General features: G+C 42.3%; 1 protein-coding gene across 1 annotated transcript in view; it reads right to left on the bottom strand.

Annotated features, from left to right (window-relative positions):
- Positions 1-13,670, bottom strand: part of MAD1L1 (MAD1 mitotic arrest deficient-like 1 (yeast)) — a 361,734-nt gene that overhangs the window by 153,000 nt on the left and 195,064 nt on the right. The window contains exons 13-14 of the mRNA XM_008948855.1: positions 12,978-13,066; positions 4,397-4,487 (exon numbers count right to left, since the gene is read on the bottom strand). Of these exons, the coding sequence (XP_008947103.1) occupies positions 4,397-4,487; positions 12,978-13,066 (180 nt within the window). The remainder of the gene's footprint in view (positions 1-4,396; positions 4,488-12,977; positions 13,067-13,670) is intronic.

Genomic DNA, 13,670 nt, shown 5'->3' with positions numbered 1-13,670 from the left:
CTCAAACACATTCATAAAGTCATGCCAGCATGAAATGATACTCCCAGATACTTTGTGGAGTATGTTTTTCACAGGCAGTTCCCTCATGGACACTCTAATAAGGAATTCAGAAATTCCTTTGATTCGATAGTAAAATTTCGCATAAATACCAGCTTCTGGCTGGGGAAAGTTTTCTAATGACTGTCCCTATATTAAGTAGCTAGTCAACTTCTTCTGAGCTCTTGGAGATAATGAGCAAAAATCAATTATTTCTATATGCATGAATGATATTGCATTTTATGACTCTTGCTGTCATATTACTGACCAGCAGAAAGGCTGAACACAACTAGTTGCTACTGTGACCAGGGGATCATGCCCAAAGCTGAGCACTCAAAGCACCAAACCATGAACCTTCACAGAGCCGCTCACCCTTGTAGAGTTTCACGTGGTCCCTGAGATGCTCTCCCAGCTTTCTGTGACCCTGTTCAGGTTTACTTGACTGCCAGCATCCACAGATGATGCCTTTTACTAAGAAACAAGCACAAAAATGCAGACTCCTTCTGTTTAGCCTCATAAATACACATGCACATGCTCAAAAGGATTAAGGTTGCTAGGTTGACTATGGGACTAGAGGCGGTTTTCAAGCCCAAACATATCTAAATGTAAAAACCAACACCTTGATGCCTTTTATCCCTACAGATCTACTCATCTGAACTCTAACTGGAGTTTCATTTTTCTCACCGACCAGCTGTGAACTAATTACAAGGACTTCTAACTAGTCCTGTTTCCTCTCCAAGCATTTGGATCCCATTAAGTCAAACTGCAGCTGATTTTAATCAATCTTCTCTGAAACAGCCAAACTTGAAGAATCACTTCTCCTTCAGCTCGAAGAGTAGAGGAGAGGAGGAAAAGCAGGAGAGTAGTATTTGCATAAGGAACACTTCACATCCCCTTGCTTGCCTGTCAACACAAGGCTCCTAGCAGTAAGAAATGCTAATTGAACACTCCTCACAAGTCTTTCCTCCCACTTTATCCGAAAAGCACTGATTTGATCGGTCTCTTTTGTTCCTGGCACCCAGTTGCACCTTTCCACCAGCAGCTCTGGAAGATGTTCCCAATCACTTGAGATAACAAACCAAACCTTCCACTGAAATCTCAGCCTGAGTCTGCCCACCATAGGCCAAGCACTCGCCTTCCTGGAGGCCTTCTTTGGTTCACAGAAAGAAAGATGGGTAGAGCACAGGAGCTAAAATTGTTTGCTTAAACCCACTCTTCTCTTACATTACTTGAATCCTCTCCTGAGCCACAGTTCAAATGTTTTTAAGATAATACCCTGTGCCATGAGGAGGCATCCTCAGCAGTGTTATTTCTCTACAGTTCCAACATTTCTTGTGTTTTTGTAAACTGAGGTTTTTATTAGCAGTAAAGACCTGACCAGTGAGTAATATCCATGCTAAAGTCTTTATACCAGTGAAGGAAAATCAATGCAGCCTGCAACTAGGTGTCAAGAGCCAAGGGGTTTTGGAAGACGGGGTGTGTGGAGGTGGAAAGCACCTTCAGCCATAATTCAAGCTGTCCCCACACAAGCAGAAAATACAAAGAGATGTCAAATGTTATATACACTGCTTTGGATAGCTATCAGTATCTTGGCTTCTTTATTTGCTAATACTGAGCTCAGGGAGCATGAATCACACACCTAGCACAAAAGTACCTTTCCACGTGCTCACTTGCCCTCTAGCCAGTCCATCAGGGTCCTGTAGTTCCTGTTTTGGCTACTCTTAGCAGAAGCCAAAGCAGAAATGAGCAAAATTCACGTGCCAATACTGGGACACAAAATGATGTGAAAGGATTCAAATGTTTTTGAAACTCTTCCACACATTGATACAGTCAAACATTGATGTTTTTAATGACCAAATGTTAGCTGTATCTCCCTAAATTTCATTCACTGCACACAGGTATGTAAACTTAAGAGACTTCAGTCCAGTGTAAAGCACTCAAAGCCAGAACTATACATCCTGCCTCTTCCTCTCCCAAATTCAGAACTTTAACACATCCCTTCTATGTATCTTTCATGTAGTAGATGCAATTCCAGGAAGTCAGAGGTTTTATTTTTGAAAAGAAGGAACTGCAGATAAAGGTATGTCAGAAATCACCCTCATCCTACCTTGTTTAATGTCACCCCCTACTTTCTCTGACACCCTTATTTGATTTGATGCCACTCTTTTCCCATGTTTGTAATTTCCATCATCCTTCTGTTCAGTAAAATGTTTTTGTGATTTTGGTATATAAAGTTTGTCTTGCCTTTTTTTCCCTTTCTGATAAAGAGACTTTCTTTTAACCCATCGTTTCCCACTGATTTCTTTCAGAGATGGAAATAAATAACATGTCAAACTAACAACATTTCAGTGACCTTATCTGAGTGTATAATAACATTTTCGCTGTATTTGCTCAGCACTGATAGAAGAGGTACATTTCTAAGCTTATTCTTAACTTAGTGGGTTCCCACTGTAAGGAACTTTCTTCCAATGTGTTAGTAAAAAAAGTCATTCTAAACCTAACCTGTCAAAATATTTGATTATCAAGGTGAATAAAAAAGGAAAGGCTGATGTTTTCCCCCTCTAAGGAGTTCTGAAATCCTGACCACTCAACTCAGCAGGTGGGCACACACTGATCAATACTGAGATTTTAGCACTCAGCTTACATATTCCTATATTTCTGCTTTCCTCTCTCCTCCTCCTCTCTCTGAGAAGCTGCTTTTGGCATCCAGTCCTCTAAGACGCAAGTGAGAAGCTAAGGAAGGAGGGAGCTACCCCCTGTTAAATACAGAATTAAAGCCCTGCCCTCAGCCTTGGCAAAGCAGATGTAAAACCATGATTACCTTAATTCAGCTCACTAGGGTAGCTACTCATGAATTCCTCTACAGAGGACCAGAAGGCAATTAGCAAGACCACCTAAGACTTTGGACTTTTCCTCTTTGAAGGAGCAACTTGAAAAGCTTGGTGTTTTGGCACCTCAAAAGCAGTTTAAGCAAACAAAGCACAGCATCTCCAGACATCACAAAGAAAACGGGGAATTCCTCTGGTCAGACATTCTTGGAAAGCCAGCAGCCCTTGTAAAAGAATGTTGGGAGATTAAATGTGGCCTGAGTGAGTTGTAATCTGCTCTGAAACCAAAGGTGCTGTTGTGTTTGTTGGAGACCTAAGCATCCAAACACCATCCCAAAGCTTTCACCTCATCCTGATGACTGAAACCCAATTAAAGGAGAGCGGGGTGACAGGTTTCACACTAAACATGGCTCAGCAGAGATGCTCAGCAGCTCTTAGCTCCCTGCTTTATCAAAGCTGTCACTTCCCCTGTCTCTAGGAATTGGTAATATAAAAAAAAAAAAAAAAAAAAATTTGATTTGCCTCTAATAGGTGTCAGGATAAAATCAATGGTGTGTCTGAAATCTGGGTAAGTTCAAACCTGCAGGTTTTCTACCATGAAGCAATTTACACAAAAATGGAAAAAAAAAGAGAAGAGAGAAAGAGAGAAAATTAAGCGAATGAAATACCACAATGAAATACCGATTTGTTCAGCATATCAGAGAGAACAGAAAGGAGAGGTAACACTGCTCATAGCAGAACAGGCTTTGATTAAACAAACAGGCTTAGGTTCTTGTTTGCTCCAGCACCTTTCAAGCAAGAAACACTATAAAAGCTTGAAGCAACTCCTGTGCCCCTCCTCTGCACAGCAGAGCTGTTCCCAGAACGAGAGCAAGCTGAACAGAGAGTCCACTCAACAGCTGTAGGTGCCCTTCCCCTCCTTCAAGGAGGGTGAGACTTCACCCACCTATCCAGAGTGAAGAGCTGAAGACCTTAAGCCATATAGGACAGTACCACTTCAGGAAAAGGTAGAACACCCTTTCATCCTTCTGACTCCACACACCTTCTGCTCTCCGTATCTGTGGTCTGCAGATGCTGCCGTGTCATCCCCTCCACAGCTTCTTGGGCTGGAAAACTACCACCTGATGAGCCCACAAACCATCTGTCCATCTCCACTGCTGACAGCAGTGGTGGAGCCCCCAGTACAAGTGGAGCTCACTCCTGTTTTGACATGAATGAATCTGGAGTCAGATGACTTAGAGTAGTGGAGTTATTGAAAATGGAACAGGCTTTAAGTCTCCAAGAAGAAGAGATTCTAGACAAAGGCATCCAAAAAGACAAGTGCATTTGTGTGACAGCATCTGACCCCAGAACACTCCAATAACACAGTCAGAGCTACAGGTGTGTTGGTGCAGGTTGCACGGGCTTCCAAAAAGCGCCTTGCCCAGCCTGAGGGCAGTGGAGCTGTGTGGTGTCAGCACATCTGTGAGAAGAGCTACAGCAAAGGGACCGTGCCAGCTGCTCCAGCTGCTCCCGACCTCCACGCTGCCTACCTGCAGAGTTAGCTTCTCCAGCTTCATTTCCAGAGCTCTGTTCTGCTCCTCCAGCTTGCCACGTTCAGCTTCCAGCTCCTCAATTTTCAGCCTGGAGAGGAAGGGAAAGTTAGTAGAGGCTGTGTCCCTGCACAGTCCCACCACACGTAATCCAGAAAAAGAGGAAATCACAAGCAGTATCAGAGTATTCCTCTACTCAGTACCACTAAGCAACTGAGGCAGTTAAATCATATGACTAAAAGATACAACTTTGTATGATGAAAATATAATTTGTAAAAGTGTATTAAAAAAATACAACTCAAATATACAGTAAATCCAACTTGGATACTTTCTGAACCACAGGCAGAGTCTAGACCATCATGCTTAATAACCAGCAACAGCTAAAATCTCCATGAGTGCATCATCTCTTTTTGATCTGATTTATACTTTTGGCCTTCACGACACTCCTTGGCAGTAAGTTCCATAATTTAATTATGTGCTGTACAAAAAATTAGTTATTTTTGTTTTCTACTTCACACGTGCCTATTTCACAGAGTGCCCGTTAGTCCTGCTATGAAAATTTGTGACTAGTCGTACCACACTCCCTTCTCCATACCACTTTACAGGCCTTCTCTATTATCTCCTGAAGAATCTCAGTTTAGCCTTGCCTCACATCAAGGATTTTCCATGTTTATGCTCATCCTTATTGCCCTTCCTTGTTCTTCCTCAAGTTTTACATAGACTTTTTGCTAGGAGAAAAGCTAGAACTACGAACAGCACTCAGATGTGTTCAGTGGTATAATGAGACACTCTGATTCGTTCTCAACTTCTTTTCTAATAATTCCTAGCATTCTACTTGTCTTTTTAACCATGGAGCACTTATCTGACATTTTTAGAAACAGTTCCAAATAATGTAAGATCTCTTTTCTTAAGTAGTAACAGCTCATTTGGAGGCCACTATTGTGGAGTAAAAGTAAAGGCATTTTTTCTTATGTGCATGTTTTTTGCAATTATTGATGGACAACCTCATCTCCCATCTCAAGCTGCATCATAAGACTCTTCTGAAACTCTGCATAGTCTGATAAGCTGAATAATTTCATATTATCTCAAATTCCATCACCTTACTACTCACAAACTCATCTTTGTGTTGGATGACAAGTTCCCAATAAAAACCATTCTAAGAACTCGTGGAAAATCCTCAGTATTGTGAAAACAACATTTATTCTTTGATTTTCCATCGTTTAACTTTGTATTACTGGAATTAATGGAAGAGAAATGCATCAAGCTTTACAATGTAGAAAGATATTATCTCTGGCTCAGGAGATCCTGGAGACAAAGCACTAGAAGCTAGGAGAGCCTTCTGGCAAAGTACCCCAGTAGCTTTGCCCTGTTCCCATGGTCATCCACCACTGGCCATCCTTGAGGCAGTACACTGGGACAGCCAGCCCTCTGTGATTTTTTTTATATTCTTATTAATCCAAACCAGAACCTTCTTTTTTTTATTCCATCAAAGTAAAATTTCTTCGTGACCTTTGGCTTAGAGCTTTTTGAGAAGTCAAATATATTATATCAACCATATCAGCCTTAGCCAAATGATTGTTGAATCCTTCAAAGAACTCTATCAAACCTCTTAGGCAGGAGGTATTATTATAAAACTTTTGATAAAACATTCTTGCTTGCATTTAAGTAGAGAGTACAACACCTGAACGCTGCTTCAAGAACCTCACCTTTCTCATGTTAACTTCCTGGGATTAACTGTTCAACTAATGCTTATTAACATTGATTTTACCTTCTATTTTTGCAGGATCCTTTTCCAGATTACTTAAAAAAATTAATTATCTTCCTTGATAACACTCACTTTTAAATGTTCTAAATTAAGCTGAAAATCCTTGCGTGGTGACAACAAACAATGCACCCATCTGCCAATATCCCAGAATTATGCAACAGTAACTTCAGGTGCAATGAAGAAGTTGTCTCTCCTATCCACTGGGCTGAAGTTACAAAGTTTGCCACAGAAGCTGATTGATGTACAACATGTTCAGCCCAGAAATGTCTCCTTTATAAATATGCAGCTGGAATTCCTTAAATTATTTGTAAGCCCGACCCCTGCTGGTAATTTTAAATATTATGAAGTATCATCTTTTTTTCCCTCCTGAAAGTTTCTAAAATGCCAAGGAGCAGCTTTGAGCATGATCATTGAAATGATCATCAATAATTTCCAGAAGAGACACAAAGCTAGTGGGGATGGAGGATGCTGAAGAAGCAGAAGACCAAAAAGGTTGGAGAAAATGGAAATTCAAACTGGAATTAATGCTTTTATTGGCGTGTTTCTAAACAGAGTGCAGAACAGGCCATGAGATGAGCAATGTTTTTCTCTGAGGAACAACAGCACAGCAGCTACTGAAAGGTCAGAGCCAGACACAGGACTCTCATCAGTACTTTCTCCATAGTTGACATCCTGAATTCTAATTTAGAGCAAATTTCTCTCCATCCAGCCTCCCAAGCAAGCCGTGATGTCGCCATTATCTGCCTGCAGAACTCCTCTGCATGTCAAGGTTCAAGTTCAGGCCTCGTAGATGCCCTTTAAAAATCATTTACAGCAGTCACCAGCAAACACTTCACAAAGATGTGAGACACCAGCGAGCTGTAACAAACGTTGGTTTCAGTCATTATCTTTTCTGTGCAATTTCAGCTGCAATTTTCAGATTCCACCGTTTGTTGGTGCCCCTGGCAGGTCCCTGAGGAGCAGTGACTTGGGCAGGGGCTGGTCAGCCTCTGCTCTGCTCTCCATCAGAGAGGTTTCCCCTGCACAGAGGACCAGGAACATTGTAAACTCTTTCTGCCAGAGAGGTTTTTAGGACTGACCATCTCTTTCACTACTTATCCCTCTTCTAACCTATTTTGAACACTGTTAAGCGTCCTGGATCTCCAGTGGGAAAGCATTAAGAACCATTAGCGAACAGTTTGTGCTATTCTAGCTGTGCTTTCCAGCCCTGGGGAACTCTTCCCAATGGCAAAGAGAGAGAAGCAAGGGAAATCCTATCTATATATAAACACTGCAAAGCATTTGCAGCTGGTGGTTAAGATACTGCAGTCAAATATTGAAAAATATTTACTTGCTTGGCACTGGAATTTTTTCATTTATGTAAACTCAGGTACAGGGCCAGCTGTGTACTGCTTTTGGATGCACCAGCATCCACAAAAGCAGCCTGAGTCTGCACGCACCTTCTGCTCTCTCTATCCAAGATAGGTGATGCTATTTTATCACCAATTTGCATGCCTCAACTTGTTACATATGGGAGTTACTTTCAAGTAGGGAGAACAATCCAAGATAAATTCATGTGAGGACCACAAAAAGCAGCATACAGAAACATCTGGGTACAGCACAACCATCTATCAAGTTAATGTTTGGTGGGAATGAATGAATGCTGGTGTCCATTTTAAAAGCAGCCTTGCAGCACACAGAATGAAGAAACATCAGTCACTTTCTGAAATACTGACACCATTCTCAAGTTTTGAGATACGGGGAGAAATAATTTGGTTTAATTTCTGGACAATTTACCAACTACTCCTCTATACAGGGGGTTGAAATCAGGAAAGTATTTAAAATCTAGCAAAGATCTCTTTGCATTTCAGAAAGACTTTTCCTGCATCAGATACAGGCAGCTTAACCCAGAATCTAAGGCTCCACAGGAACAAGGTCAATTCAAAGCCAGCTCTGCACCCTTTCACAAGACCAAATTTACTGTTAAGAACACAGATTCATTGGTATTTGCTCAGACTTGTGGATTCTTCCACTTTCAAAAACTGAGCTTTATATTGCATCCACTGCATGTTTCACTGTCCCAGATTCGAAGAGGAACAAGAAAGAAAACCAGCTACAGCCTTGGGCCTCCTGACATGACACCTGTGAGCATCAGGAGACATCCCACTGTGTGCTTTTTGTCTCTCTGTACAGTGCTTAGAGTGAGCAACGAAAGGCCAGGCTGCTTCTGTTTTAGAAAGGAAGAAGGGAGGAATCTGATTTTCAACAGCATCTAGGCACTTCCAAAAAGTCTGACTCTACTAAAAAGCTCTGAACTGAGAGAATCAGTGACAATCCCCGCCCTCCCTTTATCTTTCTTTTATTAATTTTTGATGTTCTCAGACATCATGTTACACGAATGCCTGTGGAGCAGTGTGGCCATTGAGTCCAATGAGGATGTCTCACAGAGGCCCCATCTGCAAAGAGGACACGGCCCTGTGGAAAAGCTATTGCTGAACAGGAAACTATTGAATGGAGCAGAAAATGTATGTGTTGGGAAGACACTATTAGGGGATCCAGATGGCATTGAGATGGTGTTAGGAGCAGAGCAGACAGCATTCCAGCAAGTGTGACTAATAGGCATTGGCGAGGACATGGATTTCTTTTGAATTACTGTAACTCTACCCAGTCACTAAATCCACAGAAAACATTTACGATTTACTGGGGTTGCAGTTCGACAGAGGAAAGAAAAACTTCAGATTTGTTCTAGCTGAAAAGGTTCTTCTGCTGTTGCCACTTAAGTTTTTAGTCAAGTTGGTTTTAAATATATTACTTTGATTCATAGGTTCTGAAATACTGGTTTCTGCAGCTGTCACCTTCCCTCTAAAAGGTGCTAATGCCTAAATGCTCTCTGCTTTGTTATACCCCACAGTGCATGAACTCAACAGTTGGGCCACTTTTTCTTTCCTTAAGATCTACAGAATATAAACAAATATTGTTTCAGAGGGAGCAGCAAGAAGCATGAGAAATGACAGCATTAGCACTGGCTTTTATTGTCTCTTCAGAAACGATGATGCTGGGAGAGAGTTTCACATTTAAAGTTATAAAAGGTCTGACGAAAGAGCACTTTGTTCTCAAGAGGAGGAAGAAAAACTGATAAAGTCTTTCAAGTTTCTCATTGAAAATTTACTTTCCATACTAAAGAAAAATGAGACAATAGATAGATTTTTTTAAAGCTCTCATTCACTCACAGGAGGTGAATACAGATTCAAAGGATTAGTATGGATTTTTTTTTATGTCTCTCCTGCTTTTGTTTTCAGAAGTTAGGTTCTAACCATGGGGTATGTATGGAAACGCCTGGAGGCTCACAGTCCAGTCCTGCTCTGCAGACTTCCTTCCCTGGCTTCTGCTGAGTTTCCTCTATTTTTCACATTCCTTCATGACAGGTGACAACTGGGCTGGGCTTGGTCCAGAAGAGCAGACTCATCCCACTCGAGGTTAATGGGATTAAAAAGACCGCAATAAACTACAGAACTAGGAATAACCCCCTCATAAACTGTAGTAGTTCCTTCCCCACTTTCCAAAGTTTTCATTCTTCCCTGTTTTCTGCCTGAATGAATTTCTGGGAGTGGTCTGTAGAAGGAAGGAGTAACAGAGGAGCTTAATGCTGCTCACCCATCCTCAGCAGCTACGTAAAACTGAGCAAACCAGTCCCGTCGAGGCCCATGAGGACACAGGAGGAGGATGAGTGCAGCAGACCTAATCCCTTCCCATACTAATCTTTGTTCTCCTCCAAAGCCCTTCTGTTCTTTAACCACAGCTACCCAATTGGTCTCTGCTGTACGGAGAGGACACATCCAGCTGAGCCACAAGGAGTGGTCTGGCATGGACCACAGCACGTTATTCCTGAACCCCAAAAAGCCTGGCAGAGGACAGTGATTTGATTTATCTTGCACTCCTTTGTGAAGGAGCCTCTTCTGTGAAGTAAGAACTTGGCTCAGTTTCTTGCCCAATGCACAGAAAACGCCAGAAAACACAAAATAAGACCCAGCCATATCCTTTCACTGCTTAAGTCTAGAAGCATAAGAAAAACACCTTTATGGAGTTGATTCTACAATGCTGTATGGAGTGCCTGAGAGTCTGAGAAGACACCTGAGCCAGTAATAGTAGCCAACAGTATGGAAAAAGGAGCAGGGACTAGCTTACAACTTCTCCAGCAGAGAGAGCTCCAGCAGAAAGAGAACATTTTGCACCAAGTCATTTACTGCTAGAGCTGAGCAGTGAAAAGGGTGATTAAAAATAAACAAAACCATGCTTCTTGGAACAGCTCTGTAGCTAAATGACTGGTGTCAGGGCCTGGGACAAATACCTAAATGAGCCATAACAACAAAAAGTGGTTCAGTAAAAAGCAACAGAAAAACCAGCCTGGAATTAGATCCTGGGACCCTGGCCTCTGTGTGTCCATAGCCCCAGGAGCATGCGGTACTGAAATGGGAAAGAGAAGAAAAGACAAAATGCCACCATGAAACAACTGCAGAAGCTTAGTCTCTTTACTGAAACAGCTCCCAGTGTATGGCTCATTACTGGAGAGTAGCTCTGCCCCATCAACAGCTTTACTGGGAACGGGCCTGCTTCTGTCACACTTTGCCTGAAAGGCTTGACGCAGTTTCATGCAAGTAGGAGACGAGATTAGTAGTCAAAGAAATTCTTCAAAAACAGAGAAAAACATTACCTAGGGGAGTTCAGGTCTGCCTTTTTTGCAGAACCAAACCCCACAATCAGTCCTGTAACAAGTAGATACTTGCAGGCTCCCCTTGTCCCTGTCCAGGAAATCAGTTTTAACTGGGGACAAAGCCAGACATCTCTGTCCCCACTGCCAAGAGCCTCCACAACGTGTGATGGCCCTGGACTAAGTGGCAATCCAGAAGTTTCCCCTGCACACGCTGTCCCTGATGCTGCTCAGTTAATAGCTGGCAAACACTGTTCAGTGAAGATAAACACCCAGTAATGAGTCTTGGAGGTGAAAATAGAGAGGCTGAATGTCTCTTCTACATGAAAGGGTGCTGCAGCCCACCCCAACCCAGAGAGGGAGAGACCGAGAAGGTGCTGTAGAAACACAGTGAAAACCTTCAGCTCCCAGAAGACAGCAAGGAGGATGCTGGCTTTACTGATACAGGGGCACGTTATTAATCAGGAGTGATGGGTTTAAGTTGCTGAGGAGGTGCCAAATGCTTCTGCAGCAGCATAAACATCAGAGGGTCTAATGCACCTCAGAGGAGAACCTGAATGAGCTCAGGTCAAACACCCACAGTATGCAAAAGCAGATGGAGACAGGTGTACCCCCCTTTTAAAAGGCAAGCTAGAGCACATTATCCTTTCCCAGAACTCAAACATATGCTAGGAGAAAAAAAGGAGACGCATGCCTTGGGTCTCCAGAACTATTACACCACCTTGAGGGAACTATATGAGCGAGTCCATAAGATTAGAAGTACAGTCCTAAAATGTATTGGGATAGTTTAGCTGAACTTGTGTTATTTTCAGACACCTCTGTTATGGAACTGAGCTTTCAAAGCCATAAAACAAGCTCCAGAGGCAAAGCACAACAGCAAAGTCATAACACAGAGGCCAGTAATTTCTGCTTTCTGTAAGATTCTCCTTGCTGCAAAATCTTGATTTCAGTCTTACGAGGCAAAGATTAGAAGTACAGTCCTAAAATGTATTGGGATAGTTTAGCTGAACTTGTGTTATTTTCAGACACCTCTGTTATGGAACTGAGCTTTCAAAGCCATAAAACAAGCTCCAGAGGCAAAGCACAACAGCAAAGTCATAACACACAGGCCAGTAATTTCTGCTTTCTGCAAAATCTTGACTTCAGTCCTACGAGGCAGTAATGCTTTATAGTGATGGAGCTGAAAATACAGAAGAATTAAGAAGTGAAACTCCAGTCAAAGTCTTACATCAACAGAGAACAAAAAACTCTGCCTATCAAGATCTGATTTGCTCAGGTTAAATAAAAGAAACTTTATTAAGCATTCAGAAACAGATGAACTTTTTTGTGCTCAGTATTTATTGTGTCACCTGCTTTGGAATGGAAGTTGTAAATGCTTTAATAAATACGTGGAAAGGTTGTCTAGCTTCCCTGTAGCTTTTATAAATGCTTATGTATCCTCTGCTGAAATGCTGTTTTGTAACTTCTCTTTCACTGAATCACAACAGATATCCCTCTGCCATCTGCAGCAGTGCACAAGGGGAAACATCCCTCTTTTATCTCCAGTTCTACATACACACACATCAGTATTACAAAAGCTGGTTTCTAAACCTCTTCACACACATGCCAACAGATCCTGTATTTACAGTCGAGATTTGGTCACACTAGGAAGCAAACAGCAATGCTGCTTCCACAGGAAAGACAGTCAACAGGGGGAACAGGGACACAGGAGCCGCTCTTATGAATTAACTGGGAGAAAGAGACACCAAACATTCAAAAAGCCTGCAGCCTTCCACAGGACAGAGAAGCTCATAAAGTATCTAAACATGATAAAGACCATGGTCTGAGGCTTTCTGTTAATGCCTCCTGAGTTTCTCATGTCCATAAAAGCTGGCAGGAAAGTATAAAGTATGTTTGGGGAAGAAACGTCCTCCAGAAATACACGGAAAGCCTGTTCTGATCAACCCTACCATGCTGCCATGTTCATACACAAATACTTTTTCTTTCATTGGAGCATAGTGAGGTCCTGATGCTCTACCACGAGATGGCAATAACCAGAGCAGGCAGTGAAACTACCCTGGCTATTTCCCTTCTCGTTAGTTGCACTGAAAATAGTAGATTCTCCTCAGTCTTGCCCTTGCTTTGCCTACCTGAGTGTGTCAACCTCCTCCTTGGTGATGACAGTGCTCTGCTCGGCCGTGCACTCTTGAGACTTCAGGACCTTCATCTCCACCTCCAGCTGCAGAAGAGAAAAGGCATTAGTTAGCTCCTCCAGTACTAATAAGAGGCATGAACAGCAGAGAGGAGGAGGAGGAGGAAATCATGTTGTTCTGCACAGATCAGACCTTTCTCAGGATACAGATGTGAAGCACGACTCCACTTGTGTTGAAAGTCCAAGACTCAGTTAACCCTGCTTCCCTTTGCAACCCCTTTGTCTTCCCCCACATTTTCTCCAGGGTAGATGGGGCACAGAAAGCTGACAGACTCTAAGCAAAGCTTCTGCTTTTCTTCCAGATATTTCTCCAACCTGTCCCCCACAGATAATGGGATGCAGAGAATTATCTGTGTGGTATTAGGAGCTCACTGGTACCCAAGATTCAGTACTGACAGTTCAACCTCATATAGTTTCAATTCCTCCACAGAGGATTTCTTCATTTGAACCACAGGATTATGTTGTCTTGTCCAGGACAACTCTGAGACACATACATTGAATCCAAAAGACTCGGGAATATTTCCAACACTTCTAGCTCAAGCTGCTCAGGTAAGTCTGGTGGAACAAACAAACAATGAACAATACTTTCAGCTTCTGGCTTTGTTTGTGAAGGAGCTTAGAAGAAAATACT

The sequence above is a fragment of the Merops nubicus genome, unplaced genomic scaffold (genome assembly GCF_000691845.1).
Source record: "Merops nubicus isolate BGI_N331 unplaced genomic scaffold, ASM69184v1 scaffold16100, whole genome shotgun sequence".
Taxonomy (NCBI): Eukaryota; Metazoa; Chordata; class Aves; order Coraciiformes; family Meropidae; genus Merops; species Merops nubicus.
Note: the sequence above shows the minus strand (reverse complement) of the source record. Positions and strands in the feature narration are given on the sequence as shown.